General features: G+C 45.3%; 1 protein-coding gene across 8 annotated transcripts in view; it reads right to left on the bottom strand.

Moving 5' to 3' along the window:
* EPB41L4B (erythrocyte membrane protein band 4.1 like 4B) overlaps positions 1 to 15,776 on the bottom strand; it is a 148,361-nt gene continuing 132,585 nt past the window's right edge. For 6 of the 8 annotated variants that reach the window (XM_016961406.4, XM_016961401.4, XM_016961404.4 and 3 more), the window contains 4 exons: positions 13,496 to 13,612; positions 10,733 to 10,801; positions 4,545 to 4,690; positions 1 to 2,649 (listed from right to left, as the gene is read on the bottom strand). In XM_016961406.4, the coding sequence (XP_016816895.2) occupies positions 2,580 to 2,649; positions 4,545 to 4,690; positions 10,733 to 10,801; positions 13,496 to 13,612 (402 nt within the window). In that variant the 3' untranslated portion in view covers positions 1 to 2,579. The remainder of the gene's footprint in view (positions 2,650 to 4,544; positions 4,691 to 10,732; positions 10,802 to 13,495; positions 13,613 to 15,776) is intronic. The other 2 variants (XM_054658372.2, XM_016961407.4) reach the window with 1 other exon arrangement.

Below are 15,776 nucleotides of genomic sequence, written 5' to 3'. Positions count from 1 at the left end.
TGAAACCATGGAATCCTCTTATTTTACTGGTTAGAGGTGAGCTGCCAAAGGTACTGGGTTTCAAATACAGTAACAGCCAACTTGTTTGTGGTCAGACTTCCAGTGATGTCAACCTTCAGAAACTTCAACATCTGTGAACTCTGGGGGAAGCAGGGAAGAAGCGGGAAGCCCAGAGCCTCCTGGAAACACTGGCCAAAAAGCCCATGCATCCCTTCTTGGAAGCCAAGCAGATCTGACACATAGGAAATACTGGCTTTCCTGGCTTCCCCAAGAAACCTTCAGCTTTGCCCTGGAGGTTTCCATCAGCGAGCAGGAGGTGAAGAGCAGAAGCCTCAGAAAGCAGGTTAGAAGAGGAAGAGGGTGCTGGGTTGGCAAGAAGTGACAGCCCCATATTGTACGGGAACATATTTTGTATCATGTGCACAAGATAAAGAACAGCTAAAGCTGTTTTAAAAGTATAGCCGGGGGACATAGGGGTAAAAGGCCCCAAACGCTACAATTGCCCGGATAGCTCCACTGACAGAGCAGAGAGCAGTAAAAAACCATCAGTGAGAACAGCATAATATCCTATAAAAGGCCAAGCCAAGCCCTACACATATTGATAGCTCTTAATGATATCACTGCACCGTACCAAGGTATAAAAGGGGCTGATGTTTATAATCATGACCATGACTCATCAAGAAAAGGTTAAATACTCTCCAGTATACTCTGTTTACTAAGGCAGGGAAGTGCGTAATACATTTTAGAAAGATTTCCCTCAAAAAAAAAAAAATTAAAATTTTAAAGATTCAGCACTTAAAGGGTTAATCCTCGGTTATCTGAATATTCACATACATTCCTCATTTTACAACAATACTAGTAAATGAGGCATTACCTTTTTTTGTAGTCATTAGTATCAAATTATTGGCACCATTCAGTTTTAAGGAGAGGGGCAGGAGAGCAAACTATACAATATAACATAAAAATACAGTTCTGATACAAATATATGAGATCAGTTCCTCTTAACAAGTGGTCATAAGAAATGAATGAACATTTTACACACAAGGAAATACAACTAGTAAATCATCACATGGAAAAGTGCTCAGCCTTGCTAGCAATTAATGAAATGAAACAACTCTTCAAGAACAACTATACATACCTATTAAACTAGCAAAAATAAATAAAAATGGCAAAACCCAATACTGGCAGAGCTATTGGTAAACAGAAATGCTTATACATTGCTGGTGGCATCATAAATTGTCGAGGGGATTCAAGCATTCAGAGGGGGTGGGGAGGCTAAACTAGATGACCTTTAAGGTCCTTCCAACCCAAAGATTGGATCTTTCTAGAAAGCAATCTGGCAATATAAAACAAGAGCTATAAAATACTTCATGCTCTTTGACCTTGTAATCCCTCTTTGGAGATATTCCTAAGGGAATAATCCAAAAGAAGGAGCAGTTTTTTTTTTTTACAGACATTCATAGCAGCACTATTTATAAGAGTGAAAAATTAGATATAACTCAAATATCTAATAATGGGGTGAAGTGAGGTTACCCATGTTACATGGATATAAAGACATTTAAATTGGTGAGAGTAGAATCTGTGTTGACAAGAGGAGACAAGTGTTAGGCCGAGAAGTAAAACAAAGGAGAATGTACACAACGATCATAGCTATGTAAAAATATGTGTGTATTCATTGAGAAAGCTAGGGAACTAATTTAGAGGGATATTTTGTGGTTAGGGGGTTGCTTTATTCCTGCAAAGTTGTTCAAGTGCATTAATAAAAATTTAAAAACACATTTCTTGAAACTATATAAAAAGAGCAAAATTTCTTCTGGTCAAGATTCTATCAATACGACATGAATCGATCAACTTTAGAAATAATTTTCTGAATCTTCTTGATATTGAATCATCTTAACCTTGTAAGGATTTTTAGACAATGTAAGCTATCATTTCCTACTTTGGGTTCAATGATAAATTCTGTTTATTCCAAATAATATCATATCCAAAGAGTTCACAAGTTAAATTATATTTCAGATTAAGCTGAAGTACCTTCAGTCATAGTGATATGTAACTTTCTTTTTTTAGTTTTTCTACTCACATCTGAATACAAATGAATGTTAAAGACTTTATAAGATCTGTGTATTTATCAGTGTAAATGAAAAACCAGCAATAAAGAATTATTCTTTCATTAAAAATGACTCTTTAACAAACAGTCAAAGCTCGGTGCAAGTTTCAATCATACAAAATCAAATGGTTGAAATTGATAGTAAAAGATCCTACATCATATTAACCCCTGTGGTTATTAACAGATACACACAGGTACTTCTGAAAAGGAATCCCGTTTTCCCATCTTTCTTTTCCTAGACTTATCAAATCCTGTCTCAACTACATAGAGTAATAGAAAAACTCTAATGCTTAGGAGACATAAAATAACTTTTCCCATAAAAGTCAAGCCAGAAATTGGCTTCAACTAACCATGGAGACCTGGGCGAACAGAGCACACACTTGTATGCTGTGCTAGAGTGAGCACACAAAGCCCGAAGAAAGAAGACGGACAGAAGGCACCATGCCATCTTCCAGGTGACAAGGGGAGAATTTCACAGTTCGGTCATCAACAGTCTTTTCATCATCTTCTCTCTCTCCAGTTCCTGCCGGAGTGTCTCTGCACTAAAAAAAAGTATGTGACAAAATAGTGAGACAATCCCTCAAAAATTGCAGAAGCAGACAGCTTAAGTATCATCTCCCAGGTTCTTTCCTGATCTCAGTGTTAGACTTTCTTTTTTAGGCTCCTTGAGGACTACCTACATTTGCTAGCATTTCAGTGATCTGAAATTGGCTACTTACTGGTTTCTCAGTCCCACCATGCTGAGAGTTCCTGGCTGACTATATGTCATTCATCTCTAAACCTCCAGAGCCTTGCGCAGTATCTGGTGCATGGCAGCCACTCAGTAAAGTCTTTTTTTTTTTTTTTGAGATGGAGTCTCACTCTGTCACCCAGGCTGGAGTACAGTGGCGTGATCTTGGCTCACTGCAACCTCCACCTCCCAGGTTCAAGCGATTCTTCTGTCTCAGCCTCCAGCATAGCTGGGATTACAGGCGCATGCCACCATGCCAAGCTAATTTTTTGTATTTTAGTAGAGACGGGGTTTCACCGTGTTGCCCAGGCTGGTCTCGAACTCCTGAGCTCAGGCAATCCACCTGCCTCGGCCTCCCAAAGTGCTAGGATTACAGGCATGAGCCACCAAGCCCGGCCCTCAGTAAAGTCTTTTGAATGAAGATGTCCAGGGGTTAGATTTATTTAAATCATGCTTTAAATTGGTTTCATATGCATTTTCTCCCAGGCTTTCATTTGATGAATATCTGAGGGAATGTTGTAACAAATAATTAATTATATTTTAATGAATCAAACTGAATGAAGTAAAATTGGCTGTTTTGAGAAGTTGCCTCTGACTTTTTGGACCTCAGGTCCAGTTGCATATCTATGTAACCTGTCTCCACTGTTTAAACACACACACACACACACACACACACACACACAGAGTAAATACACATCTTTTCATTGTTTTTAGTTAGAGATGGGGCCTTGCTATGTTGTCCAGGCTGGACTTGAACTCCTGAACTCCTGGCCTCAACTGATCCTCCCACCTCTGCCTCCTGAGTAGCTGGGATGACAGGCACGAGCCACCATGCCTGGCAAAATACACATCTTTAAAGGCACTAACCAAGTTTAATAATTTCATTCAGGGTAGAAAACAAAGTTTCTACTGTAGCCAACAAGGACCTACGCAGTCTGGCCTTAACCCACAACTTCATAGGCCTCCTCTATTGTCATTCACTCTGCTCTGGCCACACTGGCCCCTTAAACTTCCTTAACCATGTCAGGCACATGCTTCCTCAGGAGCCTTAGCACTGGCTGGTTGCTCTGCGCAGTACTCCTCCCAGGTATCTGCAGCTTTCTCTACAGCCCTTTTCAGGGCTCTGCTTAAATGCCACCTCATTGAGGCCATCCCAGAATACCTTATTGCCATTCACAATTTCATTTACCTCCCTATCCCTTGTCAATATCTCACACACACACACACACACACACACACACTCATTTGTTGTCTATCTCCTCTAACAGCCTACCCTTGTAAACATTTTTTTTTTTTTTTTTTGAGGCAAAGTCTCACTCTGTTGCCCAGGCTGGAGTGCAGTGGTGCAATCTCAGCTCACTGAAACCTCCACCTCCTAGGTTCAAGTGATTCTCCTGCCTCAGCCTCCCAAGTAGCTGGAATTACAGGTGTGCACCACCACGCCTGGCTAATTTTAGTAGAGATGGGGTTTCGCCATGTTAGCCAGGCTTGTCTTGAACTCCTGACTTCAAGGGATCCTCCCTTGTGCTGGGATTACAGATGAGAGCCACCGCACCTGGCCCCTTTATAGACATTTCAATAAATGCTTACAGAATAAATGAAAGAATGTAGGAAAAGGCTGTAGGTGTCACAAACACGACGAACCTAGAGTCTCCCTGGTTTCCCTGTCACCAGAATTACCTGTCGGAACCTGCTGACCTGACTTACCTGGCTGCCAGAGAAACAGGTTTCCGGGTGGTATAAATGGTCTGCACTGTGGAGATGGTCTCTGTCAAAGGCCTCAGGGTCGCTGCTGGGATCAGCGGGGAAGTCGGGCCAGGACAGCACTGTAATTTACTGTCTCTGAAGTCTGCCTGGAGAAGAAACAGGAAAGAGGAGATCAATCTCAATTTGGGTTCCATTTTCACACTGTCAGTTGCTCCCTAAGCCTTACTCTACAGTTCCTGTTCCTTTTCACTACCAGCTAAAATCGATTGTCATTTTAAGTGATTTTACTTTGTGCCAGACACCATGCTAAGTACTTGACACATATTAACTCTTGACAACCCTTTAAGGTAGCGATTATATTTCCTCACATCTTAGGCACCATCAGTTGTAAGATGCACCATTTTTGCATTTGCCAATCAGAAAGAAACATGTAGCCATTTAAACTTTGTCATGCCCACTATCAAACTTTGTCATGCCCAGTAGTAAACATTCTGATATCGGGACATGTTAAAAGGTGAAAAAAAATGTATATTTTAAAACTGATTTTATGGGGGAAAGTGAGGCTCAGAGAGGTTAAGTAATCTGCCCAAGGTCACACAGTAAGTGTTAAGAACAGTATTGAGAACCAGGGCTAGCTGACACCATAACTGGGGTTTTTCATTACTGTAGCAGTGGTTCCCAAAGTATGGGCCCCAGACTAGCAGCATCAGCATTATCTTAAAACTTGGTAAAAATGCAAATTCTCAGGCCTCACCCAAGACCACTGGGACCCAAGAATGCCTGGGGATGAAGTCCAACAATACGTGTTTCAACAAGACCTCCAGGTGATTCTTCTGGAGGAATTACAATAAAGCTTCAGAACTACTGGTCTAGAGTATACTGTCTCATTTGGAGAGGATAATATATTCTTGTCATTTTCATTATATAGCAAACTATTCTGTTTACTTTTATATAGAAAGCTTAGAAGATATATAAAAGTAGATCAGGCCGGGCACGGTGGCTCACACCTGTAATCCCAACACTTTGGGAGGTCGAGGTGGGTGGATCACCTGAGGTCAGGAGCTCAAGACCAGCCTGGCCAACATGGCAAAACCCCATCTCTACTAAAAATACAAAAAATCAGCCGGGCATGCTGGTGCACGCCTGTAATCCCAGCTACTCAGGAGGCTGAGGCAGGAGAATCGCTTGAACCTGGGGGCGGAGTTTGCAGTGAGCCGAGGTTGCGCCACTGCACTCCAGCCTGGGCACAGAGCGAGACTCTGTCTCAAAAAAAAAAAAAGTAGATCAATGAAGAAATTCCATAATTCCTTACTGTTGTCATCAGTATATTTCCTCACAGGTTCTCTCTCTCTTCCTCTCTTTCTCTCTCTCTTTCTTTCTTTCGACAGAGTCTCACTCTGTTGCCCAGGCTGGAGTGCAGTGGCACAATGAGAGCTCGCTGCAGCCTCAACCTCCTGGGCTCAGGTGATCCTTCTGCCGAAGATTCTCAAGTAGCTGTCACTACAGGTGCGTGCCATGCCTGGATAATTTTTTTAATCTTTCGTGGAAACGCAGTCTCACTATGTTGCCCAGGCTGGTCTCAAACTCCTGGTTTCAAGTGATCCTCCCACTTTAGCCTCCCAAAGTGCTGGGATTATAGGTGTGAGCCACCATCCTTGGCCATCATAGTATTTTTTCAATGCATAGTTTTTGTTTGTTTTATATTTTTGATAATACCAGCTATATATTTTATAACTAGATTTTTCATGCTAGTTCTTGGCCCTGACCTTGGAGAAACTTATTACATGAGTTTCTAAAGAAGACACTCTGATCATCAAATGAGCAGTATCTTAGTATCCTTTTTTTTTTTTTGAGTTGGAGTTTTGCTCTGTTGGCCAGGCTGGAGGCCACAATCTTAGCTCACTGCAATGTCTGCCTCCCAGGTTCAAGTGTTTCTCCTGCCTCAGCCTCCTGAGTAGCTGGGGTTACAGGTGCCTGCCACCGCACTCGGCTAATTTTTGTATTAGTAAGTGTAAGTGTTAAGAACAGTATTCAGAACAAGGGCTAGCTGACACCATAACTGGGTTTTTTTTTTAGTAGAGACGGGGTTTCACCATGTTGGCCAGGCTGGTCTCGAACTCCTGATCTCAGGTAATCCACCTACCGTGGCCTCCCAAAGTGCTGGGATTACAGGCATGAGCTACTGCACCCAGCCTTTGATGCCATTTTTTATTCTTTCTGAAAAAAGAGGCAAATTTGCACTGATGGTGCAAAGGTGATAGTAAGTAAATGGGGCAGGGCCTTGGCATGAATTGAGGTAGTGGCACCAAACTTTACTAGTAGCCGTTGTGTACTTGATTGCCATATACTTCAAGTAAAAAAATAAAAAAATTTTTAAAAAGCCAGTTTCACTAAAGAATGACCTTGAAGAAGCAGTAAAAATTACATTATTAAATCTCAACCCTAAGTATCTGTTTTTTTAATATTTGTTGAATGAGGAAATGAATGAGTGAATGAATGAACAAGCTTCCACTGGAACAAAGCAGGTAACAGAAGGACAGAGCCAGGTTAGAAAGAAGCATGCGGAGCAGAAATCTGGCCAGAGCCAGGCAGGGCTCCCCACCCTAGATGGACCAACATACTCGGCTGAGTATCAGCAGAGACCCAGTTAATACACCTGAATACAAAGTAGAAACTGGTTTTGGGATCAAGCAAGAGCCCAGCTGTTGAAACCCAGCTCCATCAATGCTAGATCGACTGCCAGACCAACTTTGTGCAGAGCTTCCCAGCGCTGCTAAACAACCCCTGTCACTGTTGCCAGGATAGGTCTGGAGGCCTGTGGAGAGGCCAAACCTGCAGAAAGTTCAAGTGTCATGATCTTGGCAGGAAGGAGATGAGAACACTACACACAGGGGTGAGAAAATTGAGAAGCTGAAGCCTGTGAGCTTGGCTTCTGTTACCATCCACCTGTCACTGCCTCCCTAGTCATTGTTTCCAGTCTAGTCCACTCTCTTGAGTTACAGACTTGGATTTCCAACTGCCCATTCATTGTGTCCACCCGGATGTTTCAAAGGCATTTCTAATCCATCATGGCCAAAGGCAAACTCATCTCTCCCAACCAAGTCTTTTTCCAAGTTTCCTTATCTCAGTGAATGGACCCACTGTCCATCCACATTCTGCAAATCAGAAATCTGGGAACCATTTCTGACCCTCTCTCTGCCTCATCTAATCCTGAATCTTACCAGCCTCCTAAATATCTTCCCTATCTGTGCGCTTCTGTCCACCTCCACCAGCAAAACCACTGTGGGTCAAGCTCTCTGCTCTCTCTCCCTTAAGCCACTGTCCTGTGTTTCCAGGCTACTGTCCTGAATCCACTCTGCCTGGATGCCACTGTCCTCCTACTGTGATCACAGGGATCCCTTCCAAGTGCATCTGCCCTGTCAGTGCCCTGCTCAAAGTCCCTCAAAGATTTCCTGTTGCTCGTAGGATGGAGATCAGAATCCCTACTGTGGCCTACAAGGCCAACATGGTTGTGCCCCTCCAGTTTTATCACCACCTACATCCCCTTCCTCCTCTCTCACCCAGCCCTGCTTGCTTTCCGCATCCCAGTCCCACTGGCCTGTTTTTCAGTCCCTTGAATGTGTGATGACCCCGCCCGCCCTGGGGTTCTGGCTCATGCTGTTCCCTCTGCTGCTCCAGCTGTCTTCGAGCCACTCTTGCTCAGTTCTTAAAAGTCCCAGCGTGGTTTCTGCCATTGGCTTCCTGCTCCATCTTGGCCCCCAGCTTTCGGGAAGGGCTTCCCTGAGTGTCTCACAGCACTGCCAAGGCTGGGCAGAAGGCCAGAGTGCCCCACTACGGCCAACCAAGGGAGGTGGAGCCGGAGCTTCCAGCTGGGGAGCTGTGTCCAGCAAGACTGCAGGGAGCCAGGATGAGTGTCAGGGAAAGAGCATCTAACATCCTGGCAGAGCCCCGTGTCTCTGCCCTCTCATTCTTAAAAGGCAGATGCTGGAAGCAGCTCATGACCCTAGAAATGGACTGTTCTAGGAACCTGTTTTTCCCTCCGCCTGCCCTGCTGGACACCTTCCCACCTCTGCACATCCTCTGAAACTTGAATCAGCCACTGCTCTCTCCCTCCCTGTGTGGCTGAAGCCATGTTGGGTAGTGGCCATCATCCATCTCATAAGACTGCACTTAGAGCTACCCTTAGCCACCCACAGCCCACCTCACAGATCCTCCAGATGGCACAAAAACCCTTCGGAAGGAGCTTCAGGGATCATAGAAATTGCAAGCTCTGGTTCCCGGGAGGAGGACAGAGTGAGAGGAAGGAGGTGTGGACCCCAGATTCCTCACTTCTGCTCCATCTAATTGCTCATTATACAGTGAGCTTCTGCAGAAGCTTTCATTTAAAGAATGAGTTGAGCCCTGAAAAGAAGCATGAACATTACCAAACTCTCTCATTTTGCAGATGAGGAAACTACAGCTTTTAAACATTTGGCAGAATTTTTTAAAAAATCAAGACAGGGTCTCACTCTGTTGCCCAGGCTGGAATCCAGTGGTGCAGTCATAGATCACTGCAGCGTCAGCCTCCTGGGCTCCAGAGATCCTCCCACCTCAGCCTCCTGGGTAACTGGGACTACAGGCAGCTAATTTATTATTATTATTATTTTGTAGGGACAGGGTCTCTCTATGTTGCCCAGGCTGATCTCGAACTCCTGGTCTCAAGCGATCCTCCCACCTCAGCCTCCTAAAGTGCTGGGATTACAGGCATGAGCCACTGTGCCTAGCCTTGGCAGAATAAATAAGCTGCCCAGTGACACCCAGAGAGGTGGTGACAAGAAGTCTGTTGTCAGGGCGACTGGTTCTTGTTCATCACACCACCCTGCCTCTCCAGCCTTGAGAAACAACAATCATAACTGACAGGTGTGGGATGTTTTGTGGTTGGTAAAACACTTTCAAATTCTTGGTCCCTTTTGATCCTTGCCCCAACAGGATATGAGGAGGATATTCTTACTACTACTTTCACCTTAAGTAAGAAGAGGGGGCAGGCATGGTGGCTCATGCCTGTAATCCCAGCACATTGGGAGGCCAAGGTATGAGGATCACTTGAGCCCAGGAGTTCGAGACCAGCCTAGGCAACATAGTGAGACCTCATCTCTAAAAGCGAAAAAGAAAAAGCTGCTGGTGGTCAGGGTAGTAAAGTGACCTACCTAAGACCACACCATTATCAAGATCCAACCCAAAAGAATTGAAAACAGGTGTTCAAACAGATACATGTACACACATATGCATAGCAGCACTATTCACAATAGCCAAAAGATGAAAACAATCCCAAAACCCCCAATAAATGAGTGGATAAACAAATTGCAGTATATAGATACAATGGAATAATATTCCATCATAAAAAGAAATGAGGCTGGGCATGGTGGCTCACGCCTGTAATCCCAACACTTTGGGAGGCTGAGGCAGGTGGATCACCTGAGGTCAGGAGTTTGAGACCAGCCTGGCGAACATAATGAAACCCCACCTCTACTAAAAATACAAAAATTAGCCAGGCGTGGTGGCAAGCAGCTGTAATCCTAGCTACTCAGGAGGCCGACGCAGGAGAAACACTTGAACCTGGGAGGTGGAGGTTGAAGTGAGCCGAGATCGTACCACTGCACTCCAGCCTTGGCAATAGAACAGATCTCAATCCGTCTCAAAAACAAACAAACAAAAAAAGAAATGAAGTATTGATACATGCGTGGATGAACCTCAAATACATTATGCTAAGTGAAAGAGGCCAGTCACAAAAGGTCACATATGATACAATTGATTTATATGAGATATCCAGACTAGGTAAATCCATAGACACAGAATGCAGACTGGTGGTTGCCAGCAGGTAGGAACAAAGGGAAAACGAGGAGGAACTGCTTAATGGGTGTGAGGTTTTTGGAGGACGCAATAAAAATGTATTGGAACTGATAGAAGTGGTCACTGCACAACACTGTGAATGTACTGTCACTGAATTGTCACTTTAAAATGGTTAATTTTATGTCAATGTCACATCAGTAAAATAGAGGCAGACTGCAAATCCAAGTTTCTTCCCGACCTCACAGAGTTCAACGGTGATCAAAAGAAGCGGTTGACCTTGCTGTCTGGCATCCCGCAGAAAAGCACACCGCATGGCAACAAGGGTTTAAAATGCACATCTGTTTTCTGGATCTACTTACAGTAAACTGTGGCCCTGCGGTGAAAGTATCAGGAAACGGGTTCATTGTATCAACCGGGAACGTTTTTATCTTCAAAAGAGAGAAAGACAAGGGGGTTACCTTCAGATTAGAAAACAAAGTTTTGCAATCTTTGGCAGAGCACCTTTAAAATGGAACCGAAGGATTCAGGGGTGCCCCCGCAGAGCCTTCATCACTCGTGTAAGGGCACATAGAAAGGGTCCCTCAGGAGTGTGAGCTGGTGGTTGTATCTGTGCCTGGAGTTGGACTGCAGGACGGGCCTCAACAGGGATAACAGCCTGGAGTCTCGTGTTCCTAGAGCGCCCCCACACTTGCCTCCCCCTGGAGCTGCCTTCAGCGGGATCTGCTTGGCCTTCCAGGCCTGACTCATAAAAAGCCACAATCAAGGTGGATAAATGAGGGAGTCAGAGCTGCCTGAGGTGGCTTCTGATGACTTCTCCATAGCTGTGGGAATGGCCTAGAGGCTGCTGAGAGGTCACATCCTGGGACACGGTCTCTCACAGCAGGCAGGGTACAAGGAGGCTGGGCTAATTAAGCTAGAAAGTATTCCCTGTCTAATCACTTCAGTTACTGGACTCCCTGTATGCTTTGGCCAGTAGAGGGAGACCTCAGGGAAACCCGTGGAAGCATGGGAGAATCCTGCCCCCCACGGCCTTTGGGAACAGATGGCTTGATGCACAAAGATGCCCAGTGCTGGGAGTACCTGTAGTACTGAGCTAGTCTGAAAAAGGCCAGATGAACAGCTGATCAGGTAGTGGTGGTGAAAAAGACTCTTGACTTCCATGTCTTTCTCTTTGGTCATTTTGTCTTTGGCCTCCTGGAGGCCTTGGGAAATGGGAGGGCTTATTTTTTCAAGCTGGCCTAGGGTATGTCATCAGGCCCAGGAACCAGATGACTCTGACACCAGCTTTGTGCACAATTCCTGGGGGACAGAAACTGTCTGCACACCTGCTGGTGAATGCATACCATAGCACCCGCCAGCAGAGGGCTGCAGGCAAGACACCAAGGCCACCACTGCCCAGGGGCAGCCGGCTTTGTGTGTCTCGAGGTCTTGCCTGTGGACACTGGGATAGCTACTCGATGCTCTTCAGTGGCTCCAATGGGAGGGTGAGGCAGGGATGAGTAAGAACACATTAGCTCAGACCCAAATCAGCCAAGCTTTCCCAAATGGGTAAAGCAAGTCTCCCCGATGTGGGGATGACAATATCCTTGCCACGTGTACTGAGATGTCCAGCCCAAGCCTGCTCCCCTTCCCCCAAATTTCTTTGGTCTCTTTACACATCTCAAAATTGCCAGAATAGGCCTGAAATTGCCTTTTTGACTCAGGTGAGAGAAGGACCCTTGGGGTGAAGTCTTGGGGTACATTCTCCTCTTGTTGCCTATTGAGTCAGCATGGTGCTCTGAGACCAATACCCTAGCAGAAAGTAACAGACAGATAAGACTCTCAGATCATCATGAAGCAGCAAGGGAAAGTGGTTTATTTATTTATTTTTTGAGACGGAGTCTCACTCTGTCGCCCAGGCTGGAGTGCAGTGGCGCAATCTCAGCTCACTGCAACCTCCGTCCCCCAGGTTCAAATGATTCTCTTGCCTCAGCCTTCTGAGTAGCTGGGATTACAGGCACGTGCCACGATGCCCAGCTAACTTTTGTATTTTTAATAGAGTTGGGGTTTTACATGTTGGCCAGGCTGGACTCAAACTCCTGACCTCAGGTGATCTGCCTGCCTCAGCCTCCCAAAGTGCTGGGATTACAGGCGTGAGCCACTGTGCCCTGCCAGAAAGTGGTTTATTATTGCTATGAAAGAAAGGTGAAAGTTAGCAATCTCAAAGAATTATTTTATACCTGCTGTAAATTAGAAAAATAGATTTCAACAATTACACTCTGTGTTGCTAAGGCTGTGGAGAAAAGCAAAGTCACTCTCTTCTGATGGCACTATCTGTTAGCACAACCACTTTAGAAAGGGGGCAAAAGCCAAAGTCACCATGTTTAATCCAGCAGGGTATAGCCTAAGAAAATAAAATTCCTGATGCAAAAAGCTATATGTGTTCTCCCGAATAATGACAAACTGGGAACAAAGCGCACATCCTGTAGTAAAGAATGTGTTAGATAAATGGTAGACCATTCACTTGATGAAATACAAATAGTCATCTAATGTGGTAACAAGAACAAGATAGAAACAACATAGCAGCATTAAGTGAAAAGAGGAAAACAGGAGAGAATATGGTTACTATGATTTAACTATGTAAAATTATGAATGATATGAATAAATAGAAGGAAATATGTAAAAATGACAAAAAATCATGCTAAATTGGGATGACAGGTAATTTTGTTCACATTGTCAGGTAGCACTCCTATTACATCATTAGCTTGATAAATAGCAGAAGAAGACAAGTTTAAAGAAGTTTTATTTTCAATAGAAATGCAACATAAGAGTCCATCTGGTGAGTACCAAAGCATATATTTCTCTCTGGGGAAAGCATCTATGCTCATCAAAATTCTAGGAAAACAAACTCTTCTTGATTCTTGAGACCTAGAGGTGAAGGGGGCTCCATAGCTGCATGTTCCAAACTGACCAGGGCCAGCTGGACTCCAAATCCTCCATCCATCTGGAGTGAGGGCACCTGTCGATGGGCTCTGCCCGAGATCTGGGGCTTCTGCACGCCCACCCAGGCTTCCACCTCGCCTGGTGGCTCCTGCCCACCTCACCTCTCCTGGCCAGGCCCCTCTCCCTGCCAGGGTACCTACCAGCCTCGTTTTGATTGGAGGGTACATGCAAACTCCAGTGGTCTCTTCCTTCATGGGGAGAGAGAGTGGAGGAGAACAGCGAGAGTGGGCACAGTGGGGGTTGCTGGCGGGCTCTGCCTGCTCACGAGGAGAGGAGAGAAGGGGAGGAGGAGGTGGCAAGAGAAGGGGAGGAGGAAGAGGAGATAGGGGAAGGGAAAGGAGAGAAAGACAGCACAGTGCAAGACAGATCTGGCAACTCCAGACTGTTCTCAAGCCAGCCTCACCCACAGCCTACTTCCAGGCTCTGGCCAACTGGCTTCTGGTCCCACCCCCCACCCTCTCTCTCAGCCTTCTTTTCTCCTTTCTGTCTTTCATCTGTTGTCTCCATCATCTGAGCAGATGACACACTAAGACCCCATTCCCAGGCCTGGTAGGTAGAGGCTATCTCCTGTGCCAACTGCACAGGACAGGTAGTGGCTTCTTGGCACGCGGTTGAGGGTTCTGAAGCATTACCCAGGCCAAGCCAGAAAGATAGCCAGGATGACTTAGTGATGTGAGCCATGGAGGAAATGAGGAGTGGCCACACACTTGAAGCATTTGCCTTCCATGCTCAGTGCCCTCCTGCACTCTGCTGAACAAGGGCACACACTGTGGTATGTCAGTGAGTGGATATCAACAGAGGGCACCAGGAAAGAAATATATCATGGGGAGAAACATATCGTTTAATTTCCTTTTTTTTTTTTTGAGACTCGCTCTGTCACCCAGTTTGGAGTGCAGTGTCATGATCTCAGCTCACTGCAACTTTGCCTCTTAGGTTCAAGTGATTCTCCTGCCTCAGCCCCCAAAGTAGCTGGGACTACAGGTATGCACCACCATGCCCAGCTAATTTTGTAATTTTAATGGAGATGGGGTTTCACCATGTTGGCCAGGCTGGTCTCAAACTCCTGACCTCAAGTGATCCACCCGCCTCAGCCTCCCAAAGTGTTGGGATTACAAGTGTGAGCTGCCATGCCATATTTTTTAAGAGACAGGGTCTTGCTCTGTCACCCAGGCTGGAGTGCAGTCGTGTGATCACAGCTCATGGCAGCCTTAAAATCCAGGGCTCAAGCGATCCTCCTGCCTCAGCCTCCTGAGTAGCTGGGACTACAGATATGTGCCACCATGCCTGGCTAATATTTTAATTTTTCTTTTTTATAGAGGCGAGGTCCCACTATGTTGCCCAGGCTGGTCTTGAACTCCCAGCCTCAAGAGATTCCCCACCTCCTCGGCCTCCCAAAATACTGGGATTACAGGCATGATCCATTGTGCCCAGCTGTAACATATAGTTGAGGATTTCATATGTCTTGGCTCTTTGTTATCTGTGTTCAGAAAACAAACTGACCCTGACCCATGACGAGATGCATGGGCCCAGCCGTGGCATCTCGTTTGACACTGGGACACCCTGCTACTTAGCTGGAAAATACCAAACATTGTGAAAAAAGTGCCACATCCTTTGGGATACGCAGGGTTCTCCACCTTATCCTTGAATAGCACCATGCGCCCAGCAGAGGTCCAACAGCTTGTACTGGTGAGGATGAGGTTGGAGGACAGAGGATGCTTGATGTTAGGAGAGGGAACCACGGACAGGGTTATTTTGGGTTTCAGGGAGGGACCATTTGCTCCAGAGAACAAATATACACGTCTTTTATCTCAAGAGAGTTTCCTTAAATAGTTGATATCATCCTGCTGTGAAGAATAAAACACAGCCCCTGGGTAAGTTTCATAGAAAAATGATCAAGAAAATTGCCAGCCTCTTTTCCGTCTCCAAAGTGATCTATCTCTGTCCTCTTTACAATTGTGCAGTCCTGGACAATTTCCAAAGGGCTTTTTACAACTATTATCTCACAATGGTCTTCACGATGGCCTGTTTTACTATTCAAATTTGGGAGATGTAGAAATTGCATTTGCAAAGTCTAAGTCCGTGGTTCATTTTGTTGACTGTTTCTAAATCTAGTTTTTAGTCAAGTGAATCCATCTGAGTCACCTGCAGTTAACTTTTACCAGACTACTTAAAACCCTCCTGCTGCTCTCTATGGACCTCAGGGTATATCCTGCGGAAATATGTCTCCCCGCTACCCTCAGGAACAGTTCCCACTACTGCCCCAGGGCATCCATACTCCAACCAGAAACAACTACAACAGGGGACCCAGGCCACTGGGTCTTTTCTTCTCTGATGATAGCAGGCACGCAATGGGTATTTTTTGAAGAAAATAAAAGCTGGCACAAATGACCAAGAAACATGGCCACACTGCCTAGAAGCCAA

This window comes from Pan troglodytes, chromosome 11 (assembly GCF_028858775.2).
Source record: "Pan troglodytes isolate AG18354 chromosome 11, NHGRI_mPanTro3-v2.0_pri, whole genome shotgun sequence".
Taxonomy (NCBI): domain Eukaryota; kingdom Metazoa; phylum Chordata; class Mammalia; order Primates; family Hominidae; genus Pan; species Pan troglodytes.
This window is presented reverse-complemented; position numbering and strand designations above follow the sequence as displayed.